General features: G+C 37.4%; 1 protein-coding gene and 1 long non-coding RNA gene across 5 annotated transcripts; both read right to left on the bottom strand.

The window, feature by feature from the left end:
* Window positions 1–270: 270 nt before the first annotated feature.
* On the bottom strand, window positions 271–7,107 carry LOC309496468 (scavenger receptor cysteine-rich domain-containing protein DMBT1; the record flags this gene model as incomplete). Its single annotated transcript, XM_082166458.1, has 9 exons — window positions 271–654; window positions 759–860; window positions 952–1,037; window positions 1,298–1,603; window positions 3,454–3,759; window positions 4,759–4,941; window positions 5,037–5,345; window positions 6,318–6,503; window positions 6,807–7,107. The coding sequence occupies 8 exons, from the start codon at window positions 7,105–7,107 to the stop codon at window positions 762–764; spliced, it is 1,776 nt and encodes a 591-aa protein (XP_082022584.1). The 3' UTR covers window positions 271–654; window positions 759–761.
* Window positions 7,108–13,111: 6,004 nt separating this feature from the next.
* On the bottom strand, window positions 13,112–17,726 carry LOC309497776. Of its 4 annotated transcripts, XR_014205699.1 has the most exons (6): window positions 17,595–17,726; window positions 16,832–16,927; window positions 16,174–16,651; window positions 14,977–15,189; window positions 14,242–14,334; window positions 13,112–14,066 (listed from the first exon to the last, which is right to left on the bottom strand). It is a non-coding gene; the product is annotated as an uncharacterized lncRNA (long non-coding RNA). The 4 variants fall into 4 exon arrangements; XR_014205698.1 differs by having other exon boundaries at window positions 14,977–16,651; XR_014205700.1 differs by lacking the exon at window positions 16,174–16,651.
* Window positions 17,727–17,827: the final 101 nt, after the last annotated feature.

Here is a 17,827-nt window from a genome sequence, read left to right as displayed (position 1 = left end):
GAACATTGTGCTTTCCATTTGTTAACAGCACTGACTGCTCAATAGATTTTGACTGGTTGCAGGTTCATATCAACAAAGAACAAGAATTACAGTATCACAGAGACAAAGGACAAGTTTGTGAGATGCAGGGTACAGTACTGTAAAAATAGGGGTACAAGGAGGAGGAAGAACCCCCAAAAAATTGCAAAGAGCAAAGCAGAGTAGCTACTATGATAGAACATGTTTTCGTTCATTAAAAGACAATAACGGAAAAATATGACATTTGTTTTGAGATTAAAAATGTACTTCTCCCTGAGAACTATGTTTTGAACAATGTGTTTTCTATTTTTTGGTGTATTGTTTACTGACTGCTTGATAGTGTATATCATTTTGATCACTTTGTTTATGATTTGAAAGCAGTGTTTTATTTTGAACACAGGTAAAACTGTTTTGAGGCGAAAGTTTCATTTTGCAAGAGGAGTCAGAGGTTTTGTAAATAGTGCTTGAAGATGAGGTTTTGTGTTTAATGTTTTCAGAAATTGTGTTTTAGCAATTGAGAAAAACTGTAAATCTTTTTCAGTATACAAACACTAAAATGTCTTCACCATCTGGATGATTCTGCCAGAACTGCTGTTCTCTTGAATTGGTCATGAAAGGTCATTCCTTATTTGGCTCCTGTGGAAATATCAGATACAAAAACCTATAACTATTTGAATAAATATTTGAAATTCTATAAGTTACATCTTTAAAATGAGCCCATTCAGAAGGAGTTTACAAACCTGTCAGGGATCGAATAATTTCTGTTCCTGAAACACTTTCCCATTCGACTGAGCTCTCCACTTGACAGAGAAATTTCCATTCTTTTCGACCTCTTTTTTAATCTGTGCAATTCAGATGAACGAGACCACAGACTCTCAATGGCAACAATAGAAAAGTGAAAAAAAAGGTAATTGAATTAGGAAAATTCATTACTTTGTTCAGTAGTTTTGTCATTAGTGAAGGGTCGTTGGGATTAACAGAGTCAGCGTTCACCTTAATCCTGAGCACATTTCTAATCTCTGTAAGAGGAGAAAGCAAATCTTAATATGGTAATGAAATATGATATATGCTCATTCCCCAAGATAATTGAACCATGTATTTCTTTTAAGAATTTGGTTTTATATTTGTTGTTGTTTTATGTTATCACAGTTGTTGTTGTATTTTTTTGCATGATGTCGTATGGTTTAAGTTAATAATTTTATGTTTAATATAGAAATACATTTTCTTGGTTAATGTTTGCAAATGCAGAGAACAGATTCTGGTTTGGTCATGGACCCACCTCTGCAGATGATTCCTGCATCATATGCATGAATGCATTGATGGTTTCCCCACCCACCAAATTGGCAGTTCCTGAGGTTTGACTCGTCTCCACTGCATCTGAGGGAATCCATCCATATCGGCCCCTTGCCGGTCCCAAAATGGGCATTTATCAAGGGCTCTGCGTTTCCACCACAGCCCAGCTCTCTACATAGTACTAAACCATCTGCGATATCCCAGCTGTTGTGGCACACTGTTCCCCACCGGCCATCATGAAGCACCTGCACTGTGCCCTGACAGGGGTTGTTCGTATTCACCAACTTCACCTCTAGAAAGAAGTCAGAAGAGTTCCTGATCTGTCTCTGTGTTTACATTAATAATAGCAGTGTTAAAATGCATGATATGTCTATCTGAACATGATAATTCAATGCATTTGGGTAACACTTTATTTCACATACAGACCCTTTCCAAAAAATTTGAATATCATGGAAAAGTTTATTTAGTTCCATAATTCCATTCAAAACGTTAAACTTCCATAGATTATAGATTCAGGGCCCACAACTTAAACGATTTCAAGTATTTAGTTGTTTATTTGTACATAATTTGGGCTTCCAGCTCATAAAACCCACGAAAACAGGATTTTAAAAAATTTGAATATTACATGAAATCACACAGTAATTACACAGTAATACCATGGTCATTGAACCAGGTTTTGGTTCTTTTGGCAGTGTGGGCAGGTGCAAATCCTGCTGGAAAATGAAGTCAGCATCTCCATAAAGCTTGTCTGCTGAAGGAAGCATGAAGTGCTCTGGAAATGTCCTGGTAGACGGCTGCGTTGAGTGGACAGCACAGTGGACCAACACCAGCCGATGACATGGCTCCCCAAACCAACACAGACTGTGGAAACTTCACACTGGACTTCAAGCATCTTGGATTGTGTGCCTCTCCATTCTTCCTCCAGACTCTGGGACCTTGGTTTCCAAATGAGATGCAAAATTTGCTCTCATCAGAAAAGAGGACTTTGGTCCACTGTGCTTTATTAAATCCAGAGTCAACGCAGCCGTCTACCAGGACATTTTCAGAGCACTTCATGCTTCCTTCATTTTCCAGCAGGATTTGCACCTGCCCACACTGCCAAAAGAACCAAAACCTGGTTCAATGACCATGGTATTACTGTGTAATTACTGTGTGATTTCATGTAATATTCTAATTTTTTAAAATCCTGTTTTCGTGGGTTTTATGAGCTGGAAGCCCAAATTATGTACAAATAAACAACTAAATACTTGAAATCGTTTAAGTTGTGGGCCCTGAATCTATAATCTATGGAAGTTTAACGTTTTGAATGGAATTATGGAAATAAATAAACTTTTCCATGATATTAAAATTTTTTGGAAAGGGTCTGTAGTTACTGTAGTAATTACTATAAATTGTGCATAATTACATGCAACTAACCCTAAACCACACCCTAATATTAACCCTAACCCTAAAGTAATGACTTTCTCATCCTATCTTGAAATCAAGTTATGTCATCCTAAAACAATAGGCTGTAAGTACATATAGTTAATTATTATTGCTCTGTACTTAAATATATAATTACACTGTAACATAGACACCTTAAAATAAGTGTAACCTGTATTTGTAACATAATTTAATACAGTTTTTCAGTAATACTTTATTTTGATGGCCCCCCTTTACACATTTTGTTGTCTATAAGTAACCTTGCATTTCACCAAGATCCAGTTGCAATTGTGATTTTCGAACAGTTGTCAGAGTAAATAGAAACCTAATTAAAGTAATAAAGTAGTGATAAGTCTTTTCACGGACTGAGATGATGCATTTCCAGTTATTAACATTGTAAAAAAAAAAAAAAGTACATTTATAATACTATACTTTGCCTTTAATTACCTTAGCATATTAAATTATAGAAAACTAGTTAATGCTAACGCTGTGTGAGTGTTTCTAATACGACGTTTGAGGGAGTTACGGCAAGTTTGACTGTTTTTGTTCCCACTATTGAAGTTTATCCAACTATGATGACTTCAGCTTCTGAGAACCTCGGAAATGGGAAAAGGGCCCATACATGGGTATATATTTTGGAAACATATACATGTATAAAAAAATTAAATAAAATATAAAGTAAGAAAATGCAGTCAGAAAGTTCTAAGACATCTAGTTTACCTCGGCAGATGACACCTGCATCCTTTGCGTGCTCACAGTTGTGTACTCCCCATGCCGTTGATTTGCAGTTCTTCACTGAGGCCTCAGTGCCTTTACATTTCACATCATCCATCCATATTGGTCCTATACCACTTCCGAAATAACCATCTGTCTTTACCTCTACCGGACTTCCGCAGCCCAGCTCTCTACAGATAACTTCAGCGTCAGTCATATCCCAGCTGTCTCCACAAACAGTTCCCCACTGATTGTTTATAAGAACCTCCACCCTTCCAGAACAACTGCTGCCTCCATTTACCAATCTCACTTCTGAGAGACAGAGTAAGTACATATCTCAGACAACATACATATAACAATAACTGTATACTGTTTACATATTATCTTTTATACATTTCAGGTCAGAGCTGGTTGTCACGTTTGATATGTACAATTTATAAATTATTTAATAATTTTTTTTTATTAATTTTAATTTGCTTGCCAAAACACATTTTCCATATTTGCTTTAATTGTTCAAATTGGTAAAAAAAAATATACACAGTCATGAAATAGACTACAATGTTAGGTTCCCATTGTGAACAGCTTTTGTGGCACAAAAGGTCAACAAGTATTAAATAAATAAAAAAATCCTGGATAAAGGACCCTTTTCACAGACTGTGATGATGTGTTTACAGGGTTATTAACACTGTACATCTAGCAAAATTTGAAAGTTTTTTTATATATATGTATATATATTTTTTTTCTTTAAATAATGTAGCCTACCTTTAAAACTGTTTTACTAACTTGCCATTAAATACCAGTAAAATGGTTTCTGCAACATTTCTCTTTTCTGACCAACATAATACATTTGTATCCACTTTTGGAAAGTCAGAGAAAAGCTATTGTGAATTATTTGCAATATGGCAATTGGGAATGCAAAAATATATATTTGTTGTAATTTCCGTTCACCAATCTAGAATTTTACCCAACTATGACTCTGATGACTATGACTATGATTCTGCTTCTGAGAACCACAGAAATGTGAAAAGGGTCCGTAGCGGTGGAAATGTCCAAAAGCTTTTAGTTAAAAGAGACAACTAGCCATGAAATGTAACATTTTCAACATGGTCCTATTCTTTTCTTGCAATAATAAATAAAGTGTAAATAAGCACATTTGTTCAATTCAAACCTCTTCTTGTTTGAATTTACCTCCGCAGGTCACTCCTGCATCCTGAGAATGTGTACAGAGGCTGTCTACCGAGCCAGAGAATTTGCACTCCTTCAGTGAGGACTCACTCCCGGTACACGGTAAACTATCCATCAATATGTTACCTGAACCGATCCTGAAATAAGCTCCAGTGTATGTCTGTATAAGAGGACCACAGCCAAGCTCTCGACACAGCACAAGACCATCCAGTAGATCCCAATTGTTGTCACAAACTGTGCCCCAATCTCCACTATAATGAACCTGGACTGTGCCAGAACAAACGCTTGGGCCGTTTACCAGTTTGACCTCTGAAAGGAGAATAATTCAGATGAATTCACGTTGCATTTGACATGCAATCTTGACGTAATCATTGTAGTTTTGTGAGTTTGTCGTTCACACTTACCTCTGCAGACAACTCCTGCATCATCGTTGTGTGTAAACCGTTTATTATCGTTTATCTCTGAAATACAGCTTTTCAGAGAGGGTTCAGTCCCAGCACAATTGGTATCATACATCCATATACTACCTGAACCCTTCTTAAAAAAAGATCCACCCGTGACACTCAGTGCACTCCCACAAGCGACCTGTTTGCAGATCACATCTCCACCCAACAGATTCCAGCCGTCATCGCTAACCGTTCCCCACCCATAAGCATCATAGAGGACCTCCACCCTCCCGGAGCAAGAGCTTTCTCCATCTATAAGCCTAACCTCTAAAGAAGAGAAAAGAGGACGTTTGTGAAAAAAATGCACCACCAGCAGTAGCTATGTTTACATATACTCAAATAATGTGTTAGAAAATTAGATTGAAAAGCCTTCATGTAAACACTTCATTTGATCCAAATGAGCTCGATCGGAATGATATTTCGATTGGGGTGGTGTAGACCTAAAATAATCCGATCAATAGGAAATAACTTCCTTATGATCTTCTACACTCTACAGTATATCAGATTCAAAAATACCTTAAGCACATGTTTACCAGATTATTTTTATGAGATCGTTGCTTACGAATGTCCAATTGTTTATTTATGTGCTTAGAACTGCTCAGTGGAGACTAAATATATATAAAAAAAACTTCTGATATTTGTCAGAATTTGTCAGCTTACCCTAACCTATACCTACAGAGGTCAAGGCAAAAATGTTCAAAAGTATTTGAAGTTTGTGGCATAGTTTGTTATTGTAGGGACATCAACGTTAAATTGTCCCCTCTGTTCATGAGTTTACACTTACACCCAGAACTCAGAGTACTCACCCCAGGTTGGGATAGAAATAGTTAGAAGTGAGGAGATGGGGTGGTGGAGGGATGCTGGGAAACTATCATGGAACAGAGGTACAGTATGCTCTTATCTCATTAGTTGATTAACTGAATGTGTTATTAATTATTGTGTAATTATTTGTGCGAACAGGACATTTCGAGACTCACACCTGTAAGTTAATGCGTTTGCCAATCCCAAAAACTGACAAGTGTGAACGTAGCCTTGGATTGACAAAAATTGGTGCATGTAATCATAAAGTGTATTTTTTTTTTTGCTTTGATTTCAGATTCAAGTGGGCGTACCTACCTGAACAGGTGACTCCAGCATCATCCGCATGTGTACAGGTGCTCACTCCCCAACCGCTAAACACACAATCTTTCAGTGAAGTTTCTCGGCCCTTGCAGTTGATGCCATCCATCCATACTTTACCCGATCCCTGAATGAAAAAACCATTGTAGTATAAAGCCACTGGATTTCCACAGCCACGTTCTGTGCACGCCACCAATGCGTCCATGAGATCCCAGTTGGTGTCACAGACCGTTCCCCACTCTCTGTCATGGAAAATATCCACTCTCCCTGAACACTTGCCACTGCCTCCTTGAAACCTTAAGATGGCTGTGGAAGTGAAAATGAAATGTTATGAAAGTTCTTTCACTCTTAAAAATAAAGGTTCTTTTTTTGGCATTGATGATTCCATGACCTTTAACATCCATGGATGGAACCTTTCCATTACACTAAATGTTCTTTAATCTTTAATAGTGAAAAAAAAGGTTCTTTGAATTATTCAAATACTCTTCACATGAACCCCATTCTTTAGGGAACCCAAAATGATTCTTTCAAAATCTCCCTTTTGGAACCTTTATTTTTAGGAAAGTTGGAATGATATATGATTTAGACAATAACGTGAATGTAACCTACAGTCACAGACAACTCCAGCGTCTTTCGTGTGGTCGCACTCGTCGGTGTGGTTCTGCCAATCGCAGTCGAGCACCGAGCTCTCATTCCCAAAACAGTTCATGTCATCTGTCAGTAATGGTCCCGAACCCTCTCCAAACAAATCACCAGAGTGCATGGATATGAAAGGACCGCAACCTGCCTCTATGCAGATCATTTGGCCTTCGACTTCATCCAGCCCTTCATCACAAATGGTACCCCAGTCCTCTCTGTAAATCTCAACCCTTCCAGAACAGCCATTAACACCATTCACCAACCTCACCATAGGGTTATTGGTTGTACTGGTTAAAATGGATGTACTGACGTCTGCATTTACTACATCTACGTCTGTTTGAAAAATACAAAAAGTTTAGGGAAGTCACATACACAATGTGTATTAATTATTAAATAGAAGGATTTGTGTGCATATATGTGTGTGTGTCTCACCCAGAAGCAAAATGAAGCTCAGAAAGTACAGCATAGTGACTGAAAAGAGACAACAGTTATTGTACCTATAAGCAGCAGTAACTGAAAACAACTTCAGCTTTTTTTTTCTGACAATAGTTAAATTCAAATTTCTTACACCGTAAAGGCCTATATTATGATGTCATATATTTTGTATATTTAATTGAATTTAATTATTAAATTATATTATTAAATTATAGTTATGAGGTTATTTTTTAAATATCATGGTGACACTGAAGTCATTCAACAACAAACTGACAGTTCCACAAAACAGAGCTTGAAAAATGATGTTTAAACATTAATGACCAAAAGATCACTACAAATAAACAAAAAGAAAATAAGTAAGGCGTACAAACCTTTGGATGTCAGTCGTCTGGTGCTCAGAGGATGAGTGAACATCTGTAGAGGTGTAAGAGAGCTTTGTGAACCCCCTTGAGCCCCTCCTTCACAGACTACAGTACAAGAAAGAAATATGCTCAAAATAACATGGCACACTGCCAGAGAGGAACGAATCTCCATGTTGCCAGTGGACGACTCTGAGGAAATGTTATGCTAATTTAATGTTAATTTAAGTTGGGGGGGGGGGCAAAAGTGCAAAAGTGATTTTAATTGTACATATTACAAACTACTCCAACCAATGAACATGTATAAATTTAAGCAATGTCTAATGTAACAGAGTAAACAACAGGGAATTTAAAAAATGCTAAAACGTATTGTTTTATATCATTGGTTCTGATCATTTCTTGGCACGCGTCTTAAGAGCAGGACAGCCACATTTGGCAATCAAATCTTGATTTAACTATTCAAATAGGCCAAGAAGTGCAAGGAATAGCTTGCAAACTTGCTCCTTGGTGTTAAAAGAATATGCAAATAAGCATCTTTAAAAAAAAGTTGAGGCTGGAAACATACATGTGAAAGCATTTGCCATATGGGTTTCCAACAGTGACTAAATGAACAAATGTTAAGCCAATGTTTTAAAACGTGTTTTCTTTTATAACGGAAATAGATCTGGACATTCAGGTTCAAAGACACTTAATATTAATATTACAGTTTTTTTCAACTGCTTACAAAATCCTTACTTGTCACACAATTTCTTAAACCTGACACTCAAACACCAGAACCACACACCAAATCTGCAAAACCATACACTAATTCTCTGCCTTCAACTCAGTTTTCAATTTCATAAAACACTTTTTGCAAATCAAAACACACAATTCTTTATGTAACACACAGAAATCTAACAGGAAGTATCTTGATTTCCTTTTTCAAACATAACCTATCAAAATGCCACACTAATTCATCAGTGCCTCACACTAACTCCTCACATGTGCAAACACTCATTGCTTTGCTAAACACCAACCGATCATGGCTTTACTGTAGAATAAGACTATAAATAGGCCAAAGGTCAAGTTATAGGTTTTATATATATTTCATATTATTGTGTAATACTGTATTCACAACCACAAATGCTTACAGTAAAATAAATAATTGTTTGGTTTCAAACTTGCTTTCGTGTTTACCGTGAATTTTTCAAGATCTCTCTGCCAATTACTTTCAGTCTTGTACAGAATAGGATCTCATGAAAGAAGAGCTTTAGTTTTTGAATAACTGTGATATATCCTAAAATATAATATTAGGGCAAAGGTGTTTGCAATGTTAGACAAATATTTGCTTTTGAGATGTGTTTGTGATATTTTGAATGCTGTGCTTAATTTTGCAAGAGATGTGAGGCATTTTGCATTTTGTGTGTGCTATTCTTGGATTTGTGTGTAAAGTTTTAGGGGAAAAAAGAGGCAAAGTTTTGAAAACGTGTGTAAGCAATTGAAAAAAACTAATATATAAACTGCGGAGCTCTTAAAGGGACATGGTTATGGAGGAAAAAAAATCTAAGATAGGAGGAAAAATGTATGTCAATGCTTTTGAGTTCTTTCGCAAAATGTTCTCGTACACTATGAGAACTATGTTACTACACTATGCGTTCGCTTTCAAAAGCTTTGCAAGCGAACGTAAAGTTTCCCGGGGAACGCAAAATTATTGCGAGCAAACATAAAGTTTCTCAGGGGAACGCAAAAGTTTTGTGAGCAAATGTAAAGTTTCTCAGGGGAACGCTAAAGTTTTGCGAGAGAACGCAAAAGTTTGGAAAATATTTTTTCCTCCCATCTCATATTTTTTTCCACCACCGGGGCTCCGTAAGAAACAGTTGTTCTCAGATGACCTGCTTCTCACACACACACTAATATCTGCTAATCTGTGATTTTACTGTAGATTTCCTAACAAATAAAAACTACCTTTTTTTTCTTCTTTAAATACCTTACAATGCGCTGTGCTTCAAATGGCCTTCAACAACTTACTTTAATGTCATTTTCATTGACATATTTCTTCTCAGTATTAGCACAGTTGTACACTTGTATAGTTTTTAAGGCAAACCAATGCAAATCTCTGCCTGACACATACATTTGTCTTGGTTTTGCTTTTTTTTTGCAATGTACATAAAGCACTGACAAAGGCCAAATGGGAGAAGAGTGAGACTGCTTGTAACAACTGCACTCATAAACAATCAAATTCAGCTCACAGAGGTTTGCATAAGGACGTCATAAGTATGTTCAAGTAACGTCTGCATGATGCTAGACATATATTAAAGGGTCATAGTATAAAAATTCCAATAGTTTGATGTACTATGTAAACATTATCTGATTTTGAAAAGGTTTACTAATAACTTTCCACAATGTGTTCAACTTAACTCAAATCCTAGAAAGTGGTGCCACTTTAATTCCGCTTGATGTTGGAGTTATTTGGGAATATTTAGCAGAAATTTTTAAATGTGATTTTGATGTGATGGCATATACAGGTTTATGACATCACACAAACAGGGTGGCACCCAGGAAGTTGTGTAGTTTTAAGTTTATCATAAACATTCAGATTTAAATGAATGAAAAGCGTCAGTGAGTGAAAGTTCCTGCATTACATGATAAGAAGAGAAAGGAGCGCAAGACGTGGTAAGCAGACTTCTCTGTTGATATTTGCACAACTGCGCTACATCTAAACATATGCTAGCATTGTCATTTTGTTTCTTTTTACATCATCTTCCAAGCATCCCATGAAGATGTCAGGTAGGAATATCCCTCATCTGAACACAGTGTGATGGTCTGTCAAAGTTATAGGCCTAATGAAATAACTGTTCCTAAGACATGGCAGTTTTCAGGATGGAATACTAGCATATAACATGCTGCACAGTACACTGTGAACTACTGCTTATTATAAAAAAAATTTCAAAGTATTAACAAAGACTAAATGCTCTATACAGTTTGTTTCAAACAGCAGAATGCTACACTGTTGTCAATACCTCATGACCACATGACCGCACTATAGGGGCATCTAGGCAAATAAATGTGGACTTGGAGTATGACCGCAAGTGCTCAGGGTTCATTTGAGACAGAGCCACACTGGTTCCCTCCAGATTTTCCTATTGGGGTTTTATAATGTGTTTTTTCAATTTATGAGTAAAATAATATCTTAAAACGTAATCTGCACACACTCACACACCCCAAATATTCTCAAAAATTCACGTTTTCCATATGGGTGTGTAATTTACAGTATGTATCGTCGAGTTATATTTACCACAATTTTACTCATAAATTGAAAACCACCATTATAAAACCCCATAGGGAAATATCGAGGCAACCAGCTGTGAATTAATTATTGTGAATTGATTATGTCTCTTATTTATGCATTTATTTTTTAATAGTATATTTATTTGAACATATAGATCACAACAATGCACAAAATAATTATACAGACTATTTATTTTTTTAATTATAAAGCACATGGTAATTTACTGGTTACAGAGCTAAGAAATGATCGCTAATAAACACAATTCTAGACGTTTTTGCTTCTGCATAGGATAATCTATATAATTTGATATCAGGTCAGTAACAGTATTTTAACAGTGTGTTAAAGATGTCTAACTCTGATATATTTTCACATGTAATTGTGAATAACGTCTCATATGTTCAGGTTTGTTTCAAGTTCATTACAGTGGTGTAATTCACACAAATCACCACAGGAGGGCGAACTATTTTCAGTTGATTATTATTGTTTTGAAACGGTGTAATTCACACAAATCACCACAGGAGGGCGAACTATTTTAAATTCATTAGACTCAATCAGAGAATGTCTAATAAGAAGAGAATTGGCACTCTCTGGTTACTTCCGGACGGTTTCTGGACTGGCTGCAGTAACGCGTCTCTGTCCATGCGGGGGCGCTCGCAGGCGAGTGCAGAATGAATGGAGGTCTATGGCGCTATACCACTCAAAATCCACTTTTCTCAGGATATAATTTTTTGTCTAGTAATTTGAATGTTGTATTCGAAAGGAGATGCAAAGAAATTACACATTGCTGGGTGTTAGATTTTTTAGAGTCACTTATTTGCTTTAAAAAGTATTTTAAAATGTCAATGACGTCATACACATCGTACGACCAGAGATACTGCTTTACGGCAATCCTTCAGTCCTCTGCACTTTCTTTTCTCTTGAGGCATCAACAACACAGCTGACACAGGTAAATACACGTGCTAGACGAGTTTTTGTTTTGTTTGTTTCTGGTCCCGCTTCGGATGCCACGATACCATCAAGCGGTATCTCTGGTCGTAATCAGTCCTTCACTGACCAATCAGCGTTCATTAGCAGAATGCTAGCGTGTTATGGGTAACAACAACTCAACCTGTAAGAAATCGAAAGGATATAAGTACTCGTTCATTCAACTTTCGACCTATAACCCATGTTGAACTTGCAAAACCTACAATCAAATCTGAGATTTCTCAACGGCAATCGGGTGAAGGAGAAAAATGTAGCCGTCTAGCTCCATAGACTCCCATTCATTTTGTACTCATGGGTGATCGCCCCCAGTGGAACTCTGGTGGAACTACAACCAAAATTCGGTACAATAGGCCTTAATAGGGAGTGGGCAGGCTCTCCGTAGACGGGCTCTGACTCAATGTGCAGCAGTGTAATTCACACAAATCACCACAGGAGGACAAACTATTTAAAGTTTATTAGACTTGATTTGAAACGGTGTAATTCACACAAATCACCACAGGAGGGCGAACTATTTTAAATTCATTAGACTCAATGTGCAGCAGTGTAATTCACACATCACCACAGGAGGGCAAACTATTTAAAGTTTATTAGACTTGATTTGAAACGGTGTAATACACACAAATCACCACAGGAGGGCAAACTATTTAAAGTTTATTAGACTTGATTTGAAACGGTGTAATTCATACAAATCACCACAGGAGGGCAAACTATTTTAAATATATTTGACTTGCAGTGGTGTAATTCACACAAATCACCACAGGAGGGCAAACTATTTTAAATTCATTAGACTCGGTGTGCAGCAGTGTAATTCACACAAATCACCACAGGAGGGCGCAACATTTAAATTCAATGGACTTTATTTGTTTTGGTGTAATTCACACAAATCACCACAGGAGGGCAAACTATTTAAAGTTTATTAGACTTGATATGAAACGTTGTAATTCATACAAATCACCACAGGAGGGCGAACTATTTTAAATATATTTGACTTGCAGTGGTGTAATTCACACAAATCACCACAGGAGGGCAAACTATTTTAAATTCATTAGACTCGGTGTGCAGCAGTGTAATTCACACAAATCACCACAGGAGGGCACAACATTTAAATTCAATGGACTTTATTTGTTTTGGTGTAATTCACACAAATCACCACAGGAGGGCAAACTATTTAAAGTTTATTAGACTTGATATGAAACGTTGTAATTCACACAAATCACCACAGGAGGGCGAACTATTTTAAATTCATTGGACTTGGTGTGCAGCAGTGTAATTCACACAAATCACCACAGGAGGGTGCAACACATTTAAATTCAATGGACTTAATTTGTTTTGGTGTAATTCACAAAAATCATCGCAGGAGTGCGCAACTCGTTTAACTCTTTTGACTTGTTTGCAAATGTATTTATTTGAACAGAAGACAGGACAGAACATTGGTAGCATAAATAGTTCTTATTGGCAGTTCATATTTTTATGCTCTCATCTTCTTATAGAAGTGTAGCGCATTTAAGATTAGACTTGGTGTAATTCATAAAATCACCAATAACAATAACAAATTTTAATATAAAATTAACTTGACAAAAAAATTCAATAAACACAGTCTCTGTGGCTCAGTGGATAGTTGTCTCCCTTTCAAACCAGAAAGATCTGGTTCAAACCACACATTTGCTAAAGTTATTCATCATTTAACACAAAGCTCTGGATCAAACCTGTTAAAACGCTCATCATCTCTGCAGTCTCGGTGGCTCAGGAGATAAAGCGTTGTGTTTCAATCACAGCGTCCTGAGTTCAAATCCCACTATTGCTGACTTTCAATAGTTCTCATTAGACAAGGAGTCCCGAAAACCAGTTATTGTTGCAAAATCCATGATGGGCCAGTGGATAAACACATGCTCTCTGAGGTCAAGGCTGTGATGAAGACACGGATTCAAGTCTCTCTTTAACTGCTTTATTGGAAACTCTCAGGATAATAGTGAAATAGAAGTTCCTTCACATGTCTCAGCAAGAGATCTGTGGCTCACAGGTAAGAGCGCTGCCTCACGGGTTCAGAGGTTGCTGGTTCAATCCCAGCCGGGTCTCTGCGATAAGAGTGTGTGGTGTGTGTGTGAGTGGCGCGCGCCCAAAGGAGGGGGATACCAGTGAGGTCTCCCCCCGGAGCTTCCGGGACAGTCACCAGCAGCGGTTATGCTTTTGGACATACAGAAAAAAATATATTGTTTAAAAATTGTCACTACCCGTCCCTTCCCCACCCGTTTAGATTCCCATCATTTGCTTTCCAAAGGGGAGGCCCTTCAAAAAGAAAATGATGGGAACCTACATGTTTAGCACAGGAAAACACACAATCACACATCATATACATTACCTGTCCATGAGCAGAGGTCCATCATTACAGTCTACAATTCCCAGATCTCTGCTTCTGTTGACCGGGTTTACGCTCCACAACACATCTCTGATTCTGTAGAGTCACGGCATAAACAAACACATCATTACACACTGTATATCTAAAAATAAATAAAAAATCTGAATTTATAAGTAGCTTAACATTAAATCTGTTATACATCATTAATGCTGTATCAGTCAATCTAATGTTGGTCTCATTTAATTCAATTACTGTCTTCCAGGCCACAGAATGAAGAAAACACTGAACTAAAACTCACTCCTCATTCGAAGAATCTACAGACCTACAAACATCAGTCAAGATTACAGAAATGATACACAATCAAAACCAAGAGCAAAGCGTCTAGTCACTGCTCTTGACTTCATTGTTTCATGCCTGTAGTATTATGACATTTTGAATTAAAATACCATTTTAAAGGCTGTGTTTAACCTTCATATCCCAGTCATAACAGGAAGTAGAAAAGCATGAAGCAACAGGAGAACATCAGAGATTCACACAACTCCTGCTGACTCTCACATCAATCCAGAAAACACTGCAATCTCAACTGAGTCTTTCTTAAGTTAAATCACTTTATAGTGTGACTATTAGAGGGCGATTTATTCAGAGACTAAAAAGGTAACGCAACAACGAGTGACTGATTTGATAGAGCGAGCAAGCTATTTGACAAGAGAAATTGACTTTAAGCGGAAAGTTACTTACAGGTGAGTCTCGTGTCATACTCGGTTCCCGCATTTTATCCGTTTGTGTGTCGGTTTTATTTGCAGTTGAGCTGGAATATGTGCCGTTAAAGTGACATTAAGAGCTGTCATCTTCTCATCTGCAGGATCTGCACGTGTTGTTGTGTTTGTCATCTGGCGTCATGTTGTCAAGCAGCAGAAGTGTCAGACTGAAGGAGAACCCCGCTTCTGCCGCCTAGTGGAGCGGATGAAGAACTGCACTTTACTGTCGGATTATAGTGGCGAGATCACATCTGAGACTTTGGATCATGAAGCAGCAACAGAAACATGTTTAAATCCCACAGATGCAGTGACCATCTTTTACAAAGCCTGAGCCTAAGTCACTTCATACACATGCATTAGGTACAAGCTCAGTGGAGCAGAAAATAATTATTTGCCTCTGAACTAGGAAGTCTGGTCTTTCATGTTTATGAATGTATTTTTAACAGAAGAACAGAGAAGACAGAAGAAAAATCCCATTTACGTTAATTAGACTCGATTTGCAGTGGTGTAATTCCCACAAATCACCACAGGAGGGCGAAACACTTTTTATGTTCATTAGACTCGATTTGCAGTGGTGTAATTCCCACAAATTCCCACAGGAGGGCGAAACAATTATAAATTCATTAGACTCGATTTGCAGTGGTGTAATTCCCACAAATCACCACAGGAGGGCGAAACACTTTTTATGTTCATTAGACTCGATTTGCAGTGGTGTAATTCACACAAATCACCACAGGAGGGCGAAACACTTTTATGTTTTTTTTGTTTGTTTTTTTACAGTCTATGGTTTATTTAAATTTAGCTTATATATCAGTATGCATATTTCAATGTCAAACAGCTTTTCACACATGACACTTGAAATAAATAAATAAAATAGTTCTATAAGAGTAGCTTTGGTTTTCTCATAATTGAATAATAAATCCAAAGAAATACTTTGTCCAGAAATAAACACACAAACAATCTTGCAGAGTAGTCAATGAGTTATCAGTCAATGATGACCATCTTCTACCCAGTTTAAATATATGTTAAGATACGCTTTAAATCTAAAACATCACCATTGCATCACAGTCTCTGTGGCTCAGTGGATAGTTGTCTTGCTTTCAAGCTGGAAAGTCCTTGTTCAAACCACACATTTGCTAAAGTTATTCATCATTTAACACAAAGCTCTGGATCAAACCTGTTAAAACGCTCATCATCTCTGCAGTCTCAGTGGCTCAGGAGATAAAGCGTTGTGTTTCAATCACAGCGTCCTGAGCTCAAATCCCACTATTGCTGACTTTCAATAGTTCTCATTAGACAAGGAGTCCCGAAAACCAGTAATTGTTGCAAAATCCATGATGGGCGAGTGGATAAACACATGCTCTCTGAGGTCAAGGCTGTGATGAAGACAAGGGTTTAAATCTCTCTTTAACTGCTTTATTGGAAACTCTCAGGATAATAGTGAAATAGAAGTTCCTTCACATGTCTCAGCAAGAGATCTGTGGCTCACAGGTAAGAGCGCTGCCTCACGGGTTCAGAGGTTGCTGGTTCAATCCCAGCCGGGTCTCTGCGATAAGAGTATGTGGTGTGTGTGTGAGTGGCGCGTGCCCAAAGGAGGGGGATACCAGTGAGGTCTCCCCCTGGAGCTTCCGGCACAGTCACCAGCAGCGGTTATGCTTTTGGACATACAGAAAAAAAAATATATATATATATTGTTTAAAAATTGTCCCATCCCCACCTGTTTAGATTCCCATCATTTGCTTTCCAAAGGGGAGGCCCTTCAAAAAGAAAATGATGGGAACCTACATGTTTAGCACAGGAAAACACACAATCACACATCATATAGGCTACATTACCTGTCCATGAGCAGAAGTCCATCATTACAGTCAATGTCTGTCCACACGACTCTGAGCTCTGCTTCTGATGACTGGATGTAATGGTCCAAACACATTCTGTAAGGAAAGACATAAATAAAAAACAGACATTACTCCATATTCTACATCTAAATAATGAGAATGAGAATGTGAAAGCTGGTCTAAAGAATAGCTAATAGATGGAAATCCTAAAGCTGTATAGTGTGGAAAATATATTGCGGAGTATATTATACTTCAGTAATGCTGTATCAATAACAATCTTTTAATTCAGTTAAAATTAATAATAACAATAAACAAGAGCAATCCTAAAAGGCTGGTTTCCTGTACATGGTTTTAGTCCTGTTCTGTTCTGTTCTGGACTGTATATATGATGGTTTTTATTAGAAGCAAAAGCACTGCAGCTCTACTAAAGCATGAAGCAGCAGAAACATCAGAGCTTCTCACTCCAACTGACTCTATTAACAAACATTAATCCTCATTACCTACAGTAACACTACAACAACAGCAATGACAACAACAACAAAAAACACCATTCCTGATTATTTGACTTCATAATATTAATATAAAATGGCGATTCATTCAAAGATTATAAATTAAACGTTAACGCAACAACTACTTCGGATTCATTTGTTCTTCTGAAGGTCTGATGGAGTTCAGCAACAGGGCAGCATGTAAACAAAGCCTAATTACGTGACACAGCTACTCATTTACCAAAGAAATTATCTTTAAGTGCAAAGTTACTTACCAGTGAATAGCACGATGCTCAATTCCCGCATTTTATCGGACTGTGTGTCGGTTTATTTGCTAAAATATGTACAGTTGTTTGATATTAATAACCGTCATCTGCACGTGCTGTAGCGGCTGTCATCAAGCGTCATTGTTGTCATGGATCTAAACGAGTCGCTCTGACAGTGAAACACGCTCACGCCGCCTAGTGGAGCGGATGAAGAATTGCACTTCAGTTTCTGACATTCAGAT

This window comes from Leuciscus leuciscus (assembly GCF_965113295.1).
Source record: "Leuciscus leuciscus genome assembly, chromosome: 4".
Classification (NCBI taxonomy): Eukaryota; Metazoa; Chordata; class Actinopteri; order Cypriniformes; family Leuciscidae; genus Leuciscus; species Leuciscus leuciscus.
The sequence above is the reverse complement of the archived record's forward strand: the minus strand, read 5'-3'. Positions and strand labels throughout refer to the sequence as shown.